Genomic DNA, 18,234 nt, shown 5'->3' with positions numbered 1-18,234 from the left:
CAGGCGGCCCCACTCTGATGGGCAGGACCCTGACCCTCTCCCGCTCCAGTGCCCCCACGGGCCCCTCCGCCATGATTTCACCCTCCCTTCTATCCTCAGCCCCACTGGCAGATCAGCTTTGAGTAACTGTACAGTTTTTCTCGCTGTTGGAGAAGACTTATTTGTTGGAGTTTCACTTGTTTAATGGTCTGGGCTTATTTTGGAAAAAAAACAACGAAAAACGATTCTGACCTTTGTTATGCTACATTTCATTGAAAACCTAATGGTCCTGCCTTTGTGGACTTTGCTTCTTATGCCTTAAGCGGAGGCCACCTAGTGCCTGGGGGAAAGGGGTGCGGGAAGGGCGGGGGTGGGAGCGGGAAGATGTCAGCAGAATGAGACCATAGGCCTGGGGAGGGAATGGAGGAGCTGGCTTTATTAATAGCAAAGGTTTGGAGGGAGGCAGGGAAACAAAAGGGCTCACGAACGGACCACTGGGAAAGTGCCTTCCTGCGCGTAACAATCACATAACAATCACGGCTGCGCCAGCCCTGAAGGTCCTGGGACTCAGTCACTGTCACTGTCGGCTTCACTGGAATCAGAAGGTGCAACTTCACTGCCATCCTCCTGGGCTGAGTGCTCGCTGCCGCTGGGGAAGGGACTGGCGCTGCGGCTCGGGCTGGGGCTGGGGCTGCGGCTCGGGCTGGGGCTGGGGCTCCGCTGGCCCGCGCCATCGCTGCCGCTCTCGGACTCATTGTCACTGCCGTGGGCCCGTCCTTGGTCCTCGTCCTCAGAGTCCGCGTCCTCCGAATCCGCATCGCTGCCGAAGATCTCCTCTTTGTCCCGGGCGGCGCGGGCCTCATCCTCACTGCTCTCGTCCTCGCCGCTGCCACTCTTTTCACTCGCCTCATCCCTGTCACCCTCTTCCCGTTCACTCTCACTGCCAGAGCGCTCGTCCTCACTGCCTTCTTTCTCACTGCTGCTGCCTTTCTCTCGCTCCTCATCTGTGAGGGAACAGGGAGAAGTGAAACCCAGTTTCCCACCCTCCCAAGGCTCCCAGGGTTTGGCTTCTGTAGCTTTACCTGAGGCCCCAACTTCTTTCTCTTCTGTCTCCATCTCCTCTTCCTCTTCCTCCTCGGGTTCATGGTTCTCCAGCTGGGCTTTCCGTGCCTCCTGGAAGCAGCAGGATAGAGGGAAAGAAGAGTGTATTCAATCTATGAGGCTTCTGTTCCCCTCCTCACCCACCACCACACTCCCCATGGGTGCCCTGGGCCAGAGGTGCGTGTTACCTGAGCTTCTAATTCCTTCTCGTTCATGTCGCGGTGTTTGACCACAAGCAGGGCATTAGTACCCGAATGAACCCCAGCCTTGGCCCGGCGCTTACTCAGGCGGACCCTGAAGTGGGCAAGTTGGGGGAGGGGTGTGGAAGATGCAGTTAAAAACCCCCCGTGAGGGATCTGCTCTGACTTGGTTCTTAGTCCAGAACAGACCAGAATAAATACAGATTGAATAAGGGTAACCAAATTCTGCTTTGGAGCAGGGGAAGGGAAGGATGATAGCTCCCAAGATACCAGCTTGGATGCTCTGCACTTCATGAAGTGTGTGTATACACACGCATATAGAGATTTTAATGAGAATTAATTACCAACACATAAAAACACAAAATCTAGATTTCTGGTTTTTGGAAAATAAGAGTCTACAGCCCCACTGGGCCTTTTTCTCTCCTACAGCATATCAGCAATGGGTTGGAGCCTTTTGTTGGGCTGGGTCATGGCACCCCCTTGGAGATTGTCAAAAGCTCTAGGTCACCCAGATCCCACCAGCCCACTGTGCCTTTTTTTTACATTTCCTGCCTAGCCTTGTTTATGGGTTCAGAATTTGTAATCTCTGCTTCAAATAAAAATTCAAGGACACCCTTTTTTCCCCCAACCCTTATACCAAATGCCCCAGCCATCAGTAAACTTTTAGCCTTCATGGAAAAATTTTAGGGGTCACATTTTCAAACGTGTGTATCCACTGTTTTGTTTAAAATATGCTAAGGTGTATGACCCCATACTTTGGCTATGTTTACTTTTACATGAAGTCTCTTAATATCGGGAGACTTGGCTATCTACCCTACACAAAAGCTCTAAATATCTCCAGCGTTACATAAAGATTTTCTCTCTGGGTTCTCGTGTTAAACAAGGCGTCTGCTGCTCTTGCTTACAAATGTGTATGACAATTCCTTAGGTATAAATGACCTCCAAGGTGGCGTACCCCAGGATCTTGACCCTGAAGCACAGACCTAGGCTAATCTGAGGTAGGAGTGTGCTGAGTACCTGGTCTCCAGCTCATTGTAGTAAACTCCATCACCCTCTCGGAAAATGAAGAAGTAGTTTTCCTCATAGCCCTTGCTAGCCTTGTTCTTCACATTCCAGTTATACTCCCGAGCGATCTTGTAGTCATACCTGAGGGGGAGGAGGACAGGGTTAGGCCCGTTTCTTCCATATGAGAGACAAAGGGAGACATAGTTCTCAATCCCCAAAGTGTAACCCCAAGCCACGCACACATCATCCGGGGCATAGTCCATTTCCTCCTCCTGGTCCCGCTTTCGTTTTTTCAACGTCTCTTCCACAGGCAGGAAGTAGGCCACAAACTGGTTCCCTTCCTCATCCATCATGCCCCTGGTTGGGGGAAGAGGAGGAAGAATGAAGTGAGGACAAAGGATAATGAGGAGCAGGCCAAGGGGGGCAGCAGGGCCACTTACCTGATCATGGCCTGAGACATCATCTCCAAAGCAGCTGTACCACTTGTGTCCTTGGGGGCTGGGTCTGAGTCAAAGATGACCTGAGCGCATGGATTGATCCACATCTGGGGGGTGGAGGGCACGGGTCAGACAGACAGGCAGAGATGGCAGGCTGTCCATCCCCTTTGCCTGCTGTCCCACATCTGACCTTAAAGTCGGGGAAGACAGGCATGACCTCCACTGGTGTCACTCGGGGCTTGCTGTAATGCTGGGAGATCTGGCGGGGGCAAAAACGGTGAGGAGGACGATGAAGAGCTCTAGAGCCACCCCTTTGTCCTTTGTCGGCCTCCCCCATCCCAGTCCCTCAATCACCGATTTTTGGGCGTCCTCAAAAGTCTTCTCAATGGCTGTGATCTGGCTATCCCTGTCTTTGTATATTTCTTCCTCAGTGAACTGCTGTTTCACAGAAACCCCAATCCTAGGGGTCAAGAGAAAGGCCTTTAGGGGCCACTGGACATACCTGAAATTTCCACCTTCCCTCCCTTCCCTCCACGACTTACTTGACCTCAGGCTTCTCGTTGGAGATACCGTAACGGTTGAACTCGGTGGAGATGTACTCTGTCTTCCGCATCCATGGCACCACCTTCGCGTGCTGCTGTGACCTGGGGTGGAGGGTCAGGCACTTAGGACCCCACCGTCCTGCTCCCACTGGAGCCAGTCCCCAGTCCCCACTCACCGCCCCCTCACCTCTTGGAGCTAGTGGGGGCCTGAATCTCCTCTTCCAGAAGCTTCTCATCAGCTGGATCTAGGAGTACTAGAGAAGAGCAAGACGGCAAGAGGACCATGAGGGAGACCCAGGCCTGGCCTTTGCTGGCCGATAGCAGGCCCTCCCTGCCTCCCTACCTACCACTGGGGTCAATGCGGTAGGTGTCGGGGTTGATGAGGTCAATGGTAACCCCCAGGTCTGGCTCAGTCAGGAGGTCATGTTTGTGCTGTTTTTCCAAGGAAGTCGCTTTGTACTGGACGAACCTGGGTGCGGACACATGCCCATTATGGTTTGTTGATTCCAGCTCTGCCCCTCACATCCCTGCTTCACAGAGGCTAAATTTCTCTGGAGGAGCTCAGAGCGGAGTGTCCCCCATGTTTGAGTCAGAACGCTGGCTCTCCAGTGGGAAGAGACTTGGACACTGCTTTCTCATTAACAAACATTTATCAGGCATCTACTACTATAGTATGTGAGGTACTGTTCTAGGCCCTGAGGCGAGCAGTCAACAAGAGAAACAATCCTTATCCTCAAGGAGCTCGTACTCAGTTGTTTCCAATCCCCAATCTTAGTCTCACCTGTTCTGGTCAAAGGGGTAGGTGATGAACTTGGGGTCGAAGGGGATGTCAGGGAGGCTATTGCAGTACTTGACTCGGCAGACCACTCCAGACCTGGGAACACAATGGCTCATTTAAAAAGCTACTATGAAAGTCAAAAGAAAAAAGTATCAAACTACAGTAAGTAGCAAGGATATACACAACACAAAAAGACTGAAAACACGATAACATAAACAGACTGCTAATGGTATCCATAAACCTCATGGCAGCCATAAACCAAAAACCTACAAAATATATACAAAGAATAAAGAGAAAGGAACCCCAACAAAATATTAAAAACCAGGAAACCACAAGAGAAGAAAGGAACAGAGACGAATATAAAAACAACCAAAACAAACAGAATGGCAATACGTATATAACAATAATTACTTTAAATGTAAATGAATTAAATGCTCCAATAAAAAGACACAGGGTGGCTGAATGGATTAAAAAACATGACCCAGAGGCGACTGGATGGCTCAGTTGGTTAGAGTGCATGCTCTTAACAAGGTTGCCGATTCGACTCCCACATGGGATGGTGACTGGACTTAGAGCTGAGCTGCACCCTCCACAAGATTGAAGGACAACAGCTTGACTTGGAGCTGATAGGTCCTGGGAAAAACACACTGTTCCCCAAAAAAGTCCTGGAAATACACACTGTTCCCCTTCCCCAATAAAATCTTTAAAAAAAAAAATGACCCATCTACTTACATGACCCAGGCTGCTTACAAGAGACTCACTTCAAATTTAATGACATACAGATGGAAAGAAGGGATGGAAACAGATATTCCGTGAGAATAGAAATTAAAGGTAGAATAGCAATACTCATATCAGACTTTAAAATAGACTAAAACAAAAAATGTAAAAGACAAAGAAGGACATTATATCATCATAAAGGGGTCAATCCAAGAAGAAAATATAGCAATTGTAAATATCTATGCACCCAACACAGGAGCACCTAAATATGTAAAGCAAATATTGGACATAAAGGGAGAAATCCACAGTAATACAATAATAGGGGATTTTAATACCCCACTCACATCAATGGATAAGTCCATCCAGATGGAAAATAATAACCTTAAATATTACATTAGACCAGATAGCCTTAATAGATAATTATAGAACATTTCATCCAAAAGCTGCAGAACACACTTTTTTTTTCAAATGCATATGGAACATTCTCCAGACTAGTTACACACTAAGCCACAAAACAAGCCTCAAACTCAAGAAGACTGGAATCATATCAAGCATCTTTTCCTACCACAATAGGAATAAATACTAGAAATTACAGGAAGAAAACTGGAAAAAACACACAAATATGTGAAGACTAAACAGCATGCTACCAAATGGATCAAACAAGAAATCAAAACTATCTTCAAAGAAATGAAAATGAAAAGAACTTTTCAAAATGTATAAGATGCAGCAAAAGCAGTTCTAAGGAAAGTTCACAGTTATACAAGCCTACCTCAAGAAACAACAAAAATCCCAAATAAACAATCTTAAGTCTATACTTAAAGGAACTAGAAAAATAAGAACAAACAAAACCCAAAGTAAACAGAAGGAAGAAAACAGGATCAGAGTGGAAATAAGTGAAATAGAAATTTTTAAAAATAGAAAAGATCAATAAAACTAAGAGCCGTTTCTTTGAAAAGATAAACAAAATTGACAAACCTTAAACCAAACTCTTCAAGGAAAAAAAGAGAGCCGAAATAAATAAAACCATAAATGAAAGAAAAGGTACAACCAACACCACAGAAATACAAAGAATCATTTAAAAAATACTATAAACAATTACATGCCAACAAATTCAACAATCTAGAAAAAATGGATAAATGTCTACAAGTATATAACCTTCCAAGACTGAACCAAAAGAAATACAAAATCTGTTAAACAGACCAATTACTGACAATGAAATTGAAGCAATAATCAAAAAACTTCCAACAAATAAAAGTCCAGGACCAGACTGCTTGACAGGTAAATTCCACCAAACATTCAAAGAATGAACACCTATCCTTCTTAAACTAATTCAAAAAACTGGAACAGGAAGGAACACTTCCAAACTCAATCTATGAAGCCAACATTACCTTGATACCAAAACCATACAAAGACATTACAACAAAAATTACAAGCTAATATCCTTGATGAACATAGACACAAAAATTCTCAATAGGGGCAGCTGGACGGCTCAGTTGGTTAGCTCGCAAGCTCTGAACAACAGGGTTCCTGGTTCTATCGCCACAGGGGCTGTGCCCTCCACAACTAAATTGAAGGACAACAACTTGGGGGATATTGGGAGCCCAATATTCCCCAATAAAATTTTAAAAAAAATTCTCAACAAATTATTAGCAAACCAGATTCAACAATACATTAAAAAGATTATAGGGGCTGGCACGGTAGCTCAGACGGTTGGAGCTCCATGCGCCTAACTCCGAGGGCTGCCGGTTCGATTCCCACATGGGCCAGTGGGCTCTCAGCCACAAGGTTGCCAGTTCAATTCCTCGAGTCCTGCAAGGGATGGTGGGCAGCGCCCCCTGCAACTAAGATTGAACACGGCACATTGAGCTGAGCTGCTGCTGAGCTCCCGGGTGGCTCGGTTGGAGTGCGTCCTCTCAACCACAAGGTTGCCGGTTCAAGTCCCACAAGGGATGGTGGGCTGTGCCCCCTGCAACTAGAAACTGAACCTGGAGCTGAGCTGCGCCCTCCACACCTAAGACTGAAAGGACAACAACTTGAAGCTGAACAGCACCCTCCACAACTAAGATTGAAAGGACAACAACTTGACTTGGAAAAAAAGGCCTGGAAGTACACACTGTTCCCCAATAAAGTCCTGTTCCCCTCCCCCAATAAAATCTTTTTAAAAAAAAAAAAAAGATTATAAATTATGACCAAGTGGGATTTATCCCAGGGATGCAAGAATGGTTCAACATCCGTAAATCAAACAGCATGACATTACATTAACAAAATGAAGGATAAAAACTATTTGATTGTCCCAGATGCAGAAAAAGCATTTGATAAAATTCAACATCGTTTTATAAAAACTCAACAGAAGGGACATATCTCAACATAACAAAGGCTATATATAATAAACTCACAGCTAATATACTCAATGGTGAAAAGCTAAAAGCTTTTCCTCTAAGATCAGGAACAAGACAAGGATGCCCAGTATCACCACTTCTATTCAACATAGTATTGGAAATCCTAGCCACAGCAATGACAAGAAAAAGAAAAGGCATCCAAATCAGAAGGGAAGAAGTAAAACTCATTATTTGAATACAACATGATCTGTATATAGAAAATCCTAAAGAATCCACAAAAAAACTAGTAGAATAAATGAATTCAGTAAGTTGCAGAATCAATATACAGAAATCTGTTGCATTTCTATACACCAATAACAAATTATCGGAAGGAAAAATTAAGAAAACTATCCCATTTACAGTTGCATCAAAAAGTATTAAAATACCAAGAGATAAATTTAACCAAAGGTGAAAGACCTGTACTCAGAAAACTGTAAGACATTGAGGAAATAAATTAAAGATGCAAAGAAATGGAAGATATACCTTGCTCATGGATTGTAAGGATTAATATTGTTAAAATGTCTTTATTAACTAAAGCAATTTACAGATTCAGTGTAATCCCTATTAAAACACTAATGGCATTCTTCTCAGAATTAAAACAACTAATCCTAAAATTTATATGGAAGCACAAAAGAGCCCAAATAACCAAATAAATTTTGAGAACAAAGTAGGAGGTATCAGGCTCCCTGATATCAAACTATACTATAAAGCTACAATAATCACACATATGGTACTGGCATAAAAACATATAGATCAGTGGAATAGAACAGATAGCCCAGAAATAAATCCTCGCTTTATAGTCAATTAATCTAAAGGAGGCAAGGAAGTACAATAAGGTAAAGATAGTCTCTTCGATAAGTGGTGTTTGGAAAACTGGACAGATATATGCAAAAAAATTCAATTGGACCAATGTCTTACACCATATACAAAAATAAACTCAAAATGGATTAAAAACTTAAATGTAAGACCTGAAACCATAAAACTCTCAGAAGAAAAATAGGCAGTAAAATCTTTGACATTGCTCTTAGCAGTATTTTGTTTTTTGGTATATCTCCTCAGGCAAGGGCAACAGAAACAATAAACAAATGGGACTACATCAAACTGAAAAGTTTTTGTACAGTGAAGGAAATCATCAACAAAACAAAAAGACAACCTACTGAATGAGAGAAGATATTTGCAAATGATACAGTTGATAAGGCATCAATATCCAAAATATGTAAGGAACTCATACAACTTAACACCAAAAAAACCCCAAACAATCCAATTTAAAAATGGGCAGAGGATCTGAACAGACATTTCTTCAAAGACACACAGGTGGCCAACAGACATGAAAAACGCCTCAGCATCACTAATCATCAGGGAAATGCAAATTAAAACCACAATGAGATATCACCTGTCAGAATGGCTATCATCAAAATCAACAAATGGGCGGCTGGATGGCTCAGTTGGTTAGAACGCAAACTCTGAAAAACAGGATTGCCGTTTTGATTCCCACATGGGCCAGTGAGCTGTGCCCTCCACAACTAGACTGAAGACAGCGGGCTGCTGCTGAACTTCCAGAGGGGCGGCCGATGGCTCAGTTGGTTGGAGGGCGAGCTCTCAACAATAAGGTTGCAGGTTCGATTCCCGCATGGGATGGTGGGCTGCGCCCCCTGCACCTAACGATTGAAGACCGCGACTGGACTTGGAACTGAGCTGCACTCTCCACAACTAAACTGGAGAACAACCACCTGGAGCTGATGGGCCCTGGGGAAACACACTGTTCCCCAACAAAATTTATTACAAAAAAAAAAAAAAAAAAAGTTTAAAAAATTTTAAAAAGAATGTGCTTTCCTTTAAAAAAAAAAATCAACAAATAACAAGTGATGGTGAGGTTGTGGAGAAAAGGGAACCTTCATACACTGTGGGGATTGTAAATTAGTGCAACCACTATGGAAAACAGTATGGAGATTCCTCAAAAAAATAAAAAGACATACACACCCCTATGTTCACTGCAGTATTACTAGTAATAGCCAAGATATGGAAGCAACCAGGATCGATGTCCATCAATATATGAATGAATAAAGAAGACGTGTGTGTAAAATTGAATATTATTCACCAATAAAAAAAGAATGAAATGTTACCATTTGGAACAACATGGGTGGACCCACAGATTATTTTGTTAAGTGAAATACTTTAGACAGAGAAAGACAACATAACATGCATGATTTCACTTACATGTGGAATTTTAAGACAAAACAAACAAAACAAAATAGAAACAGACCCACAGATATAGAGAACAAGCTAATGGTTGCCAAAGGGGAGGGTGTTGGGGGGTTTGGAATCATAAAATACGCTGATAATATTGGTAGGGGGTGGAAACCGGCCCCTGCTGCCCCACCTCTGCTCCCTGCCCCCCTTGGACCACCCCTCCTAGGAAAATATAATGGGGCTCACCTCTCAGGCAGAGTCCGGTGGGAATTGGGCCTGGTGGGTAAGAGAGAGACATCGGTAAACGATGAAGAAAAGGAGACTGACAGGAGAGTGAAGGGGGCTTCTCCAAACTTTTAAGAAGGGGATGACAAATGCTCATCCTTTCGGTATGGGTGCACCAAGTGCTTTAATGGAAGGAACCAAGTGTTCAATTCCTTTTAGAGAAAATGCTCAATTCCTTTTGAAAAGGGTGTCTTCAAGTGTAATCAAAAGAACCACGTACTCAACTGTTTTTGGAAAAAGGGGTCTCCAGACGCTTGACTGGAGGAATAAGAGCTCAATCCCTTATGAAAAGTCTCCAAGAGCTTAATCCCCGAACTCCATGGCCGGGAGGCAACATCCCATCCCTTAAGGAACTCAGGGATGAGGAACCTGCCTTCCTCAAACGTGAGCACTCCGTGACGTCACGGGCAGATCTGGGGGGCTAGTGACGTTATAGGTAGACACCCGACCCTGACCCCCGCCTCCCCGAAAGCTGGACAGACCCAGAGGAAAGCGGTACAGCCAAGAGGTGTGAAGCCTACCTGTGGCCATCCTCCCGCTGGGCCTGGGTCTGGATGGTGGGCGCCATGGCGACGAGACGATGGCAGTCCGACTGGATTCTGCTGAGCCGCAGAAAGACAAGGTGGAGCGTGCAGACTTCGGCGGACACGAAATCCCACGCAGCGCTCGGGTTGGCGCCCCTGTCCGGGGGTTTAGCCCGGTGGGTTGATAAGAGTTCTCAGGTAAACGCGCAGCCGCAAACTCGCAGCTGCGGCTCCACCAACTGCCGCCAAGACAGTGAGGCTCAGACTGGTCGCCTCAAGCTGCGAGGCCTTCTGGGAAATAGAGTCCAGATTAAACCCACACCCGGATTGGCCAACGGCTGAGTAAGGGTCAGACTGGACGTCGGATTTGACAGTCTGGTGTTGGAGAATGGGGTGCCTTTCCTTCCATTGGCTGAATTGCTTGAGAGGCGGAGCTAACAAGCAAACAAGGCCTAGAGACGAAAACGCTGTAAGGAAAACCGGAGAGACACGCTTATAACGCACTTCCGGCGCGCTAAGTGAGAAAGATGGCTGCGTCCCAGCAGCAGGCTTCAGCGGCATCCTCAGCTGCTGGTGTGTCTGGCCCAGGTTCGGCTGGTGGCCCGGGTAGCCAGCAGCAGCCGCAACCACCGACACAACTGGTGGGGCCTGCCCAGAGCGGGCTTTTGCAGCAACAACAACAGGACTTCGATCCCGTGCAACGCTATAAGATGCTCATCCCACAGCTAAAGGAGAGTCTTCAGGTGATTGGCCGGGAGCTTCATTAAGCAAGCGGGGTTTGGCTGTCAGACTTAAAGGGGTGGGCGGAGGGGCTGTTAAGGCTGGGAGCGGGCAAAAGAAGCGTTAGGCAGGGAAAAGGAGTGAGAGTTGGTCCTAGTGGGAGCAGCGCGGATGTTGAGCCTGGGATTGGCTGGAATTCAAGTGGGAGGGAGTTTAAAGGAGAAACCGAGCTTTGGTCCTTAATGCCTGAGAAAGGACGGCTTGTACAGACAGAGATTCTGCTTGTGATTGGTGGGTGAGGACTCTAAGATGTGTCCGGGAGGTCATTGGAGAGAATACGGGTGATTATTGCTATAGAGGAATGGAAACGGGAGTTACTCTGGAGTGACAGACGGTGTCACGTGAAGAGGCCTGAGATTGATTAGATCTTAAGGAAGAGTGTAGACTACCAAAAGTGTCCCCTTCTGTTTCTCCATTTCTCACCTTTATTTTTAAAACTAGACTTTGATGAAGGTTGCAGCCCAGAACTTGATTCAGAACACTAATATTGACAACGGACAGTGAGTATAGTCCCATATCCTAAGATGTTACCCCTATCTCCACCCCATCTTAGAAACTCATCCCCCAAGCCCCGCCCACCCACCCTCCTTTCCTCCTATTTTCAAGAAGGGCTCCGTAGGGCCTTGCTCTTTTTGCCTCTTCTACTATTAACAATTCCATAGGCCCTGCCTCGGGGCTCCTGGGCCTATACCTGGTTTCCTCATGGTTACTTAGTTGGGTAGATGTCCCAGAGATTGAAAACCCGTTTCTCAGTCTCCTTCTCCTGGGCTATAGAAAGAGCAGTGATGGACCCATACAGCGCTTTGACAAGTGTCTGGAGGAGTTCTACGCACTCTGTGACCAGCTGGAGCTCTGCCTGGTAAGGGGCCTCCTAGACACTGGGTGACCACAATCTTCCCTCAATCCCTGGGTCTTCAGGAACCCTTATTCAGTCAGTTAACACACACACACACACACACACACTGGCACCTCCTGAGGGCCAGACCTATACTTCATCTGAAGCTGGGAACACAGTGTTGCCCTGATCTTTGCCTTCTCAGAGCTTCTAGCCCAGTGGGGTGACACACATGCCCAATCATTGATGCCTCAGAGTGCTCAGAGCTGTGATGGAGAAGCCCAGGCCTTAGAGATCAGGGCTGGGATAGGGGATTGGGAGCACAGTTAAAGAAGTCAGGATTGAAATGAGGGAAGCTCAGGGGGCTGTGGAAGCCCAGAGAAGGAACCTGACCCTGCCTGGGTTAGGGATAGGTAGAGAGTGACTCAGGGAAAGCTACTGGTGGAGAACACATCTGAGCTGAGGCAGGAACAAAAATGGAGGTGGGGCAGGAATCCAAAGGAGGGCAAGTGGCTAAGAGCACAGCCTCTGGAATCAGATGGACCACCAACCTCTACATCTGAGCCTAGGGTTCCTCCTTTGGAAAATGGATTTTCGGGAAACACTCAGCAAGATCATGAATGTAAAGTACTTAACATGGTACTGGGCACATGGCAAATATTTCCATAGTATTATCATTGCCATCATAATTTTGAACTGGGTTTTGAAGAAACAGTCAGAGTTCAAGAAGCCTGATAGTGGTAGAAAGGCATTCCAGCCAGAAGGAACAGCTTCTGCTTTAAGTTCCCTTTAGGAACATCATGCAATGCAGTCTGGCTAAGGTGTAGTTGGGATTGGGGCTTGCTGAATTTTGAACATAGTCCTGAGGGTGCTGGGGAGCCATCCAGAGTTTCAAGCAGGGAAGAACGTGGACCCATTGCTTTTTTAGGAATATGACTCTGGCTGCCAAATGAGGGATGGATTAAAGGGGCCAAGAGTGGAAGCTTGGAACCCAAGGAGGCAGCCAGGGCAGGATTCAATGGGCGAGGCTCCACCAGGACAAGGCCCTGAGGAAGGGGGGAAGGGCCGAAGGGAGAGAAACTCAGAGGCCATGGGAACTGAGAGGTTGCAAGAGGAGGAGCCTCCAGGATGAGTCCCAGGGCTCCAGTTGGAATGGTAGTGCCATCCGTAAGACAGGGACCTAGAAAGAGGAGCCGTTGGGGGTGCGGGGAGTGTGAGAGCTCTGGAATGTCAGGGGAGGCTGGGGACACAGATGTGTCGTCACAGTGCTGAGGTGGGCACTCATACGGGAATGAGACAGCGCCAGAGGACTTGAGAATTAAAGGAGGAGATGGGATGTGGGAGTTGCTGCATTTAAGTATCTAGAAGGAACAACCAAAGAAGTAGGAGGAAAACTGGGAGCAGATGTCATCAGAGAAGCCACTGCCAATACCAAGCCTGGGGTTAGGACAGTCACAGTCATAGTAGCTAACACTCATTCGTTAGCACTTAAGTGATGTGCCAGAACCTGTGTCTGTCCCACACCCTGTTCTCACCATTCTCACCTTATGAGTTGCAGAGATAGTTATTAAACCCATTTTCCAAAAGAGGAAACAGGTTCAGAGGGGCACAGCTGCTCACCTGAGCTCACCCAGCAAGTGTTTAGCAGGGTTAGGATCTGACCCCCAGACCAGGAGTCCAGGGACCCAGCAGGCTACCTCAGGCTGGTCTTTGGGGCGGGGTTGGGAGTACCCAGAGTGAGGCTGATGTTGCACCTTGCCTGCCCATCCACAGCGCTTGGCACATGAGTGCCTGTCACAGAGTTGCGACAGTGCCAAGCACTCTCCAACGCTGGTGCCCACCGCTACCAAGCCCGACGCAGTGCAGCCTGACAGCCTACCCTACCCACAGTACCTGGCAGTCATCAAAGCCCAGATTGCCTGTGCCAAGGACATTCACACCGCTCTGCTGGACTGTGCCAACAAAGTCACGGGCAAGACTCCTGCACCACCTACGGGCCCTGGGGGTGCCCTGTGAGCTGGCAGGGCTGGGAATGGACCAGGCTGTCAGGGAGAGGGAAAGGGAGGGAATGAAGAGTGGCCTCAAAACAGCCTTGTCTCTGACTTTTCTTCCCGCCTGAGTACTGGGGCCGAAGCCAGCAGGGGGCAGCAGAGGCCAGCAGAGCGCGCACGGGGCGGGGCCTTGCTTCAGCTGGCGGCCTGCTCTCCTCCCTCCAAGGGTGGACCTTGGACTGTGCCTGATGATGACCTGAGGGGCACGTCCCCTACCTGGCCTGGGTGTGAAGCCCTCACTGGGCCCCTCTCCCTCTATCCTTACTTGATTCTGTCCCAATTTAAGCATGATCTCTGTGTCTGCCCTTTTTTCTACCTTGCCTGCCTGCCTTTGTGTGTCTGCTGGGTGTGTCTGTTGTCTCTCATTCAGTCTTTTTTTGTCCCTATGTCTGTCTCTGCTCTGTGGTCCTGTGTCTCCCTGTCGCTGACCATCTCTCTCCCAGTTCCCCTTTGCTGCTGTGTTCTGTCCCCAGCTCCTCACTGGGACTCTGTCTGTGAAGGAGGCCAGATTCTGGGAGCCAGAACCCCTGGGTTACCTGGAGAGGGACCTTCATTTCCAGGGGTTACAGCCGCCAAGCCGAGGATCCTTAGCACCTCCCATTTCAGCCCAGCCTCCAGTGTCCTTGGTCTAGGAAAAGGGAAGTGGAGGGGTCTAAGCCCTGACTTCAGCATGCCTGGTCAGGGAGCACCTCAGCCCCAACCCATACCAGGCTTGGGCCTGCGTCAGCAGCACCCCGACTAAGGGCATTGTGCAATCCGTGGTGAAGCCTGGCCCAGCTGGATGCCTCGGTCCCTATATTTTTAGCCCCAAAGGAGAAGTGAAAAGGCCCCAGAAAGTGTGAATCATCAGTCCTGGGGAAGAACCCAGGCGCCTGAGCCCCAGCTCCTCCGGGAAGCAGGCCTTGGGGAGGGGGCTCTAGGGAGGGAGTGCCCCACCAGGCTCTCCACTTCTCTGAGAGCAAGCTTTGGGGAGCTCAGCCATGGCCTTCAGGCCTGGGCAAGTGCAGGGTGGAGCTCCCAGCCCAGGCCCAGCTGGTGGGGTGTGAAAGGCTCAAGTGACTCAGGCTGGTTGGGGGACTGCCCCACCCAACACCTTCTGTCACTGCCCAGACGCCTCCTGTCCTGGACCCCACATCTGCAAGGAAACCCCAGAACCATGTAGACCTGGTGATTCACCCAAAGCCCAAGTCCCCACACTGAAGTCCTGGGAAATGGCCAGCCGGTGTGTGTGTGTGTGCGTGCGTGCACATATATATCCCAGGAGGTTCCTTCCCTTTCTCCCTGTCCTTCCTTGACATGCCAGGCACATAGGGCAGGCCCTTAGGGAGGGCAGCAGACTGGGGCACTAGCTGAAGCTGCTGTCCACAGGTAGAATTCCTTCCTCAGGGAAGCCACCGCTCTGTCCATTTATTTGACTGAAGCAGCCCTTTCACCTGACTCCCCAGATGTAGGATCATCTCCTTTACTTAAAGTCAACTGATAATGGACTTCAGCCATATCTACAAAGTATCTTCACAGCATCATCTAGAATAGACTTTGATTGAATAACTGGATATTGTAGCCTAGCCAAGTTGACACATAAAACTGACCAGTAGGGGTGGCCGGATGGCTCAGTTGGTTAGAGCGCGAGCTCTGAACAACAGGGTTGCCTGTTCGATTCCCACATGGGCCAGTGAGCAGCGCCCTCCACAGCTAGATTGAAGACAACGATCTTCCACTGAGCTTCCGGAGGGGCGGCCGGATTGCTCAGTTGGTTAGGGCACCAACTCTCAACAACAGGGTTACCAGTTCAATTCCCACATGGGATGGTGGGCTGCGGCCTTTGCAATTAAAGACTGAAAATGCAACTGGACTTGGAGCTGAGCTGCGCTCTCCACTAGATTGAAGGACAACTACTTGGAGCTGATGGGCCCTGGAGAAACACACTGTTCCTAATTAAATAAAAAAAGCACTGACCATTATAATCTAGTCCTTGTCAATTTAGCACCATGCACATCCTCAACCATAGTGATCTCCAAATAAATACAAGAACAAAGTCATATTCCCACTTAACATGATGCAATTATCTGTGTACAACCAAAAAGGCACCTTCCCCAGAAGAACCCACCAGCTTCCAGCCTGAGGGTACATAGCAGTTGAGAAGTGTCAGACCATAGGCACAACACACTCCAAAGACTGAGGTACAGCTAGTCCTGAGGTGGAGTCAACACAAAAACCACTAAGAAAATCATAAGGAAAAACACATTTACAGTATTTATTGAAAAAAAAATCCACATATAAGTGGACCTGCCCAGTTCAAAACCTTGTTGTTCAAGGGTCAACAGTATATCGGAAGTTCCAAGAAGAAAACTAAAAGTAGAAAAATTGGATCAGAAGTGGAGATTTTTAATAGAAAAAAATAACAAAGGTACTTAGGAATCTAACATGCAAGACTTGTGTGGAGAATTATGTTACTTTATTGAGAAAGTTAGAGCTTAGGTTGGGTAGTGGTTCATGGGTATTCATTATGGTCTGTAAATAGATGTTACATGTATTTGTTAAATATACCAAGATTTGTGGGTTTGTTTGTTTTTAACTTTTAAAATCCTTGACATGACATGAAGGCCTCGCTGAGAAGGCAGACTTGGAGAGCGAATACTGTGGACACTGGGGGAAAGAGGTTCCAGGAAGGGAGTGGCAAGTGCAAAGGCCCTGAGGCAGGAAAGTGACAGTGTGTTTATGGAATAACATGGAGTCCTGGACCACAGTGAAGAGGCAGGGACAGAAGTCCAGGCAGGTTATGGAGGCCCTTGGTTTAGATCTTCACTAGGTTATTTGACCCAGAGGGCAACGTACAGCCTGTTGCACGACCACACTCTCCAGGGAAGGGTGTACATGAGATGCACTGCCACACAGCAAACTGTTTTGGGGGACAGAGGCACATACAACACCCCACCGCACCCCAGCAGAGAATAGCATAACCCACCATCCTATAATCATGGTGTCCCCAGGCTCTCAGTCCCAGTGACAAACCCACAACAGACTAAAGGAACAATCCATGTGAATACACAAACAACACTCTAACCACTACTTAACCTGCTATCTCTTACCCCATCGCAGACTTTGCCCATCACTGGCTGACTCAGCCATGCCCTCAGCTCAACATTATCAAAAGCAGCCTTGGCTGGGGAGAGATAAGGTTTCCCAGGTGCCAGTGTGTGCGCCTGTGTGTGTCTGCTCTGCCCATACAGGCTGGCAGAGACACGGAGTGGAGAGTGCGCCCACAGCCTCCCCATCATGCGCCAGTTGTAGACGTCAGGAACCAAAGTTCACCAGTTTCACTACCTTGTGACTGGGCCACAGAGGAACCACATCCAGATGCTGGCCTCGTATGTTCTCAGTGACACCCCCAAATAAGGACACAGACATATAAAAACACTATTCATTACACACATGAGCTGCAGGGGCCTGTACACAGCCCCAACTGCCAATCGTCTCACAGATGCTAATACATACTCACCTTGGAAGTGTGTATGCAGAGATCCTCGTCACAGCAGAGGGCAGGCAGTCATACCCTCACCAGGCTCTCATGGAGTTATACACACTTAGTCACTCCAGATCCCACAGTGGTTCAGAGGTACAAGAGACCTGCAGGTTGGGTTTGTAAGTCACACCAACACCACCTCAGAGACAAGGCTGAGTACACACTCCCACACCCAGAGATGGTTAAAGTAAAAACAGTATAAATCAGTCACAGGCCCAAGCGGTTTCACACAATTTATTCACAGCCATGTCAAGTGGGATTGAAAGTACACAGCCCTCACACAGGAAAGTGGGCCCGCTCGTGTCCCACACCTATTTGCCCAATGGCATACCCAGGCACCCCAGGTGTTACACACCCAGTCACGTCGGGGCACACACCTTCGCACCTGCAGCGCACATTTCACACAATGTCCGACACACACACATACACACACACACAGTTAGGCCCACGCAGTTGCACAAAGCCGGCCGCACCCGCTCACGCCCAATCACACCAGGCGCACACTCGGCCTGGGCACACGTGCCGCTGCGAGTACACGGCCCCCGCTCGCCCGCGCACTCGCCCGGGCTCTCACACCCCCGCATTTCCCGTCCCCGCTTGTTTTTCTGGAAACTACTCTCCGTTCCCCTCCCCCTAGGCCGGAAGTTCTCGCTGTATTTTTAGCTTCTCTGGTTTCCGCCCCTTTCCCCCAGCTCCTGCCCGCCCAGGACTTGCCCCCTGAACCCCGCCGGGGACCCCGGCCATCCCCTTCCCCACCGTCATTCCAGAGGGGATTCCCGGCCGCCGCTGGGGCCACGGATTTTCCCGCTGGCTACGTGGGGCGTGGGGAGGAGTCCTGCCCTGAATTTCCTCCTGGGCTGGGACGTCTAAGGCCAGGATAGGGTGGGAGGTGGGTGGAGAGCTGGCCTT

The 18,234-nt window shown here is 48.2% G+C and overlaps 2 protein-coding genes and 1 long non-coding RNA gene across 3 annotated transcripts; 1 reads left to right on the top strand and 2 right to left on the bottom strand.

Moving 5' to 3' along the window:
* Positions 1–393: 393 nt before the first annotated feature.
* Positions 394–10,412, bottom strand: PAF1 (PAF1 homolog, Paf1/RNA polymerase II complex component). Its single transcript, XM_019751359.2, has 14 exons — positions 10,134–10,412; positions 9,574–9,603; positions 4,046–4,138; positions 3,612–3,733; positions 3,452–3,518; positions 3,265–3,366; positions 3,077–3,182; positions 2,913–2,981; positions 2,726–2,829; positions 2,526–2,642; positions 2,298–2,426; positions 1,269–1,374; positions 1,062–1,152; positions 394–983 (listed from the first exon to the last, which is right to left on the bottom strand). Exons 1-14 carry the CDS (start codon positions 10,178–10,180, stop codon positions 547–549), a joined length of 1,620 nt encoding a protein of 539 aa, XP_019606918.1. The 5' UTR covers positions 10,181–10,412; the 3' UTR covers positions 394–546.
* A 65-nt stretch (positions 10,413–10,477) lies between these two features.
* On the bottom strand, positions 10,478–18,198 carry LOC141567451 (uncharacterized). The gene is made up of 4 exons (XR_012490091.1): positions 18,082–18,198; positions 17,302–17,429; positions 14,339–14,430; positions 10,478–10,603 (listed from the first exon to the last, which is right to left on the bottom strand). It is a non-coding gene; the product is annotated as an uncharacterized LOC141567451 (long non-coding RNA).
* On the top strand, positions 10,580–13,840 carry MED29 (mediator complex subunit 29). The gene is made up of 4 exons (XM_019751363.2): positions 10,580–10,879; positions 11,358–11,416; positions 11,691–11,775; positions 13,525–13,840. Exons 1-4 carry the CDS (start codon positions 10,664–10,666, stop codon positions 13,765–13,767), a joined length of 603 nt encoding a protein of 200 aa, XP_019606922.1. The 5' UTR covers positions 10,580–10,663; the 3' UTR covers positions 13,768–13,840.
* Positions 18,199–18,234: the final 36 nt, after the last annotated feature.

The sequence above is a fragment of the Rhinolophus sinicus genome, linkage group LG11, assembly GCF_036562045.2.
Source record: "Rhinolophus sinicus isolate RSC01 linkage group LG11, ASM3656204v1, whole genome shotgun sequence".
NCBI lineage: Eukaryota > Metazoa > Chordata > Mammalia > Chiroptera > Rhinolophidae > Rhinolophus > Rhinolophus sinicus.
Note: the sequence above shows the minus strand (reverse complement) of the source record. Positions and strands in the feature narration are given on the sequence as shown.

Coding starts and splice junctions, on each gene's coding strand:
- MED29 (XM_019751363.2), top strand. CDS start 10,664: ATGGCTGCGTCCCAGCAGCAGGCTTCAGCGGCATCCTCAGCTGCTGGT. Junction 10,880..11,357: donor AGCTAAAGGAGAGTCTTCAG/GTGATTGGCCGG, acceptor TTTTAAAACTAG/ACTTTGATGAAGGTTGCAGC. Junction 11,776..13,524: donor ACCAGCTGGAGCTCTGCCTG/GTAAGGGGCCTC, acceptor GCCCATCCACAG/CGCTTGGCACATGAGTGCCT.
- PAF1 (XM_019751359.2), bottom strand. CDS start 10,180: ATGGCGCCCACCATCCAGACCCAGGCCCAGCGGGAGGATGGCCACAG. Junction 9,604..10,133: donor CAGCGGGAGGATGGCCACAG/GTAGGCTTCACA, acceptor CTTACCCACCAG/GCCCAATTCCCACCGGACTC. Junction 1,375..2,297: donor TACAATGAGCTGGAGACCAG/GTACTCAGCACA, acceptor TGCCCACTTCAG/GGTCCGCCTGAGTAAGCGCC.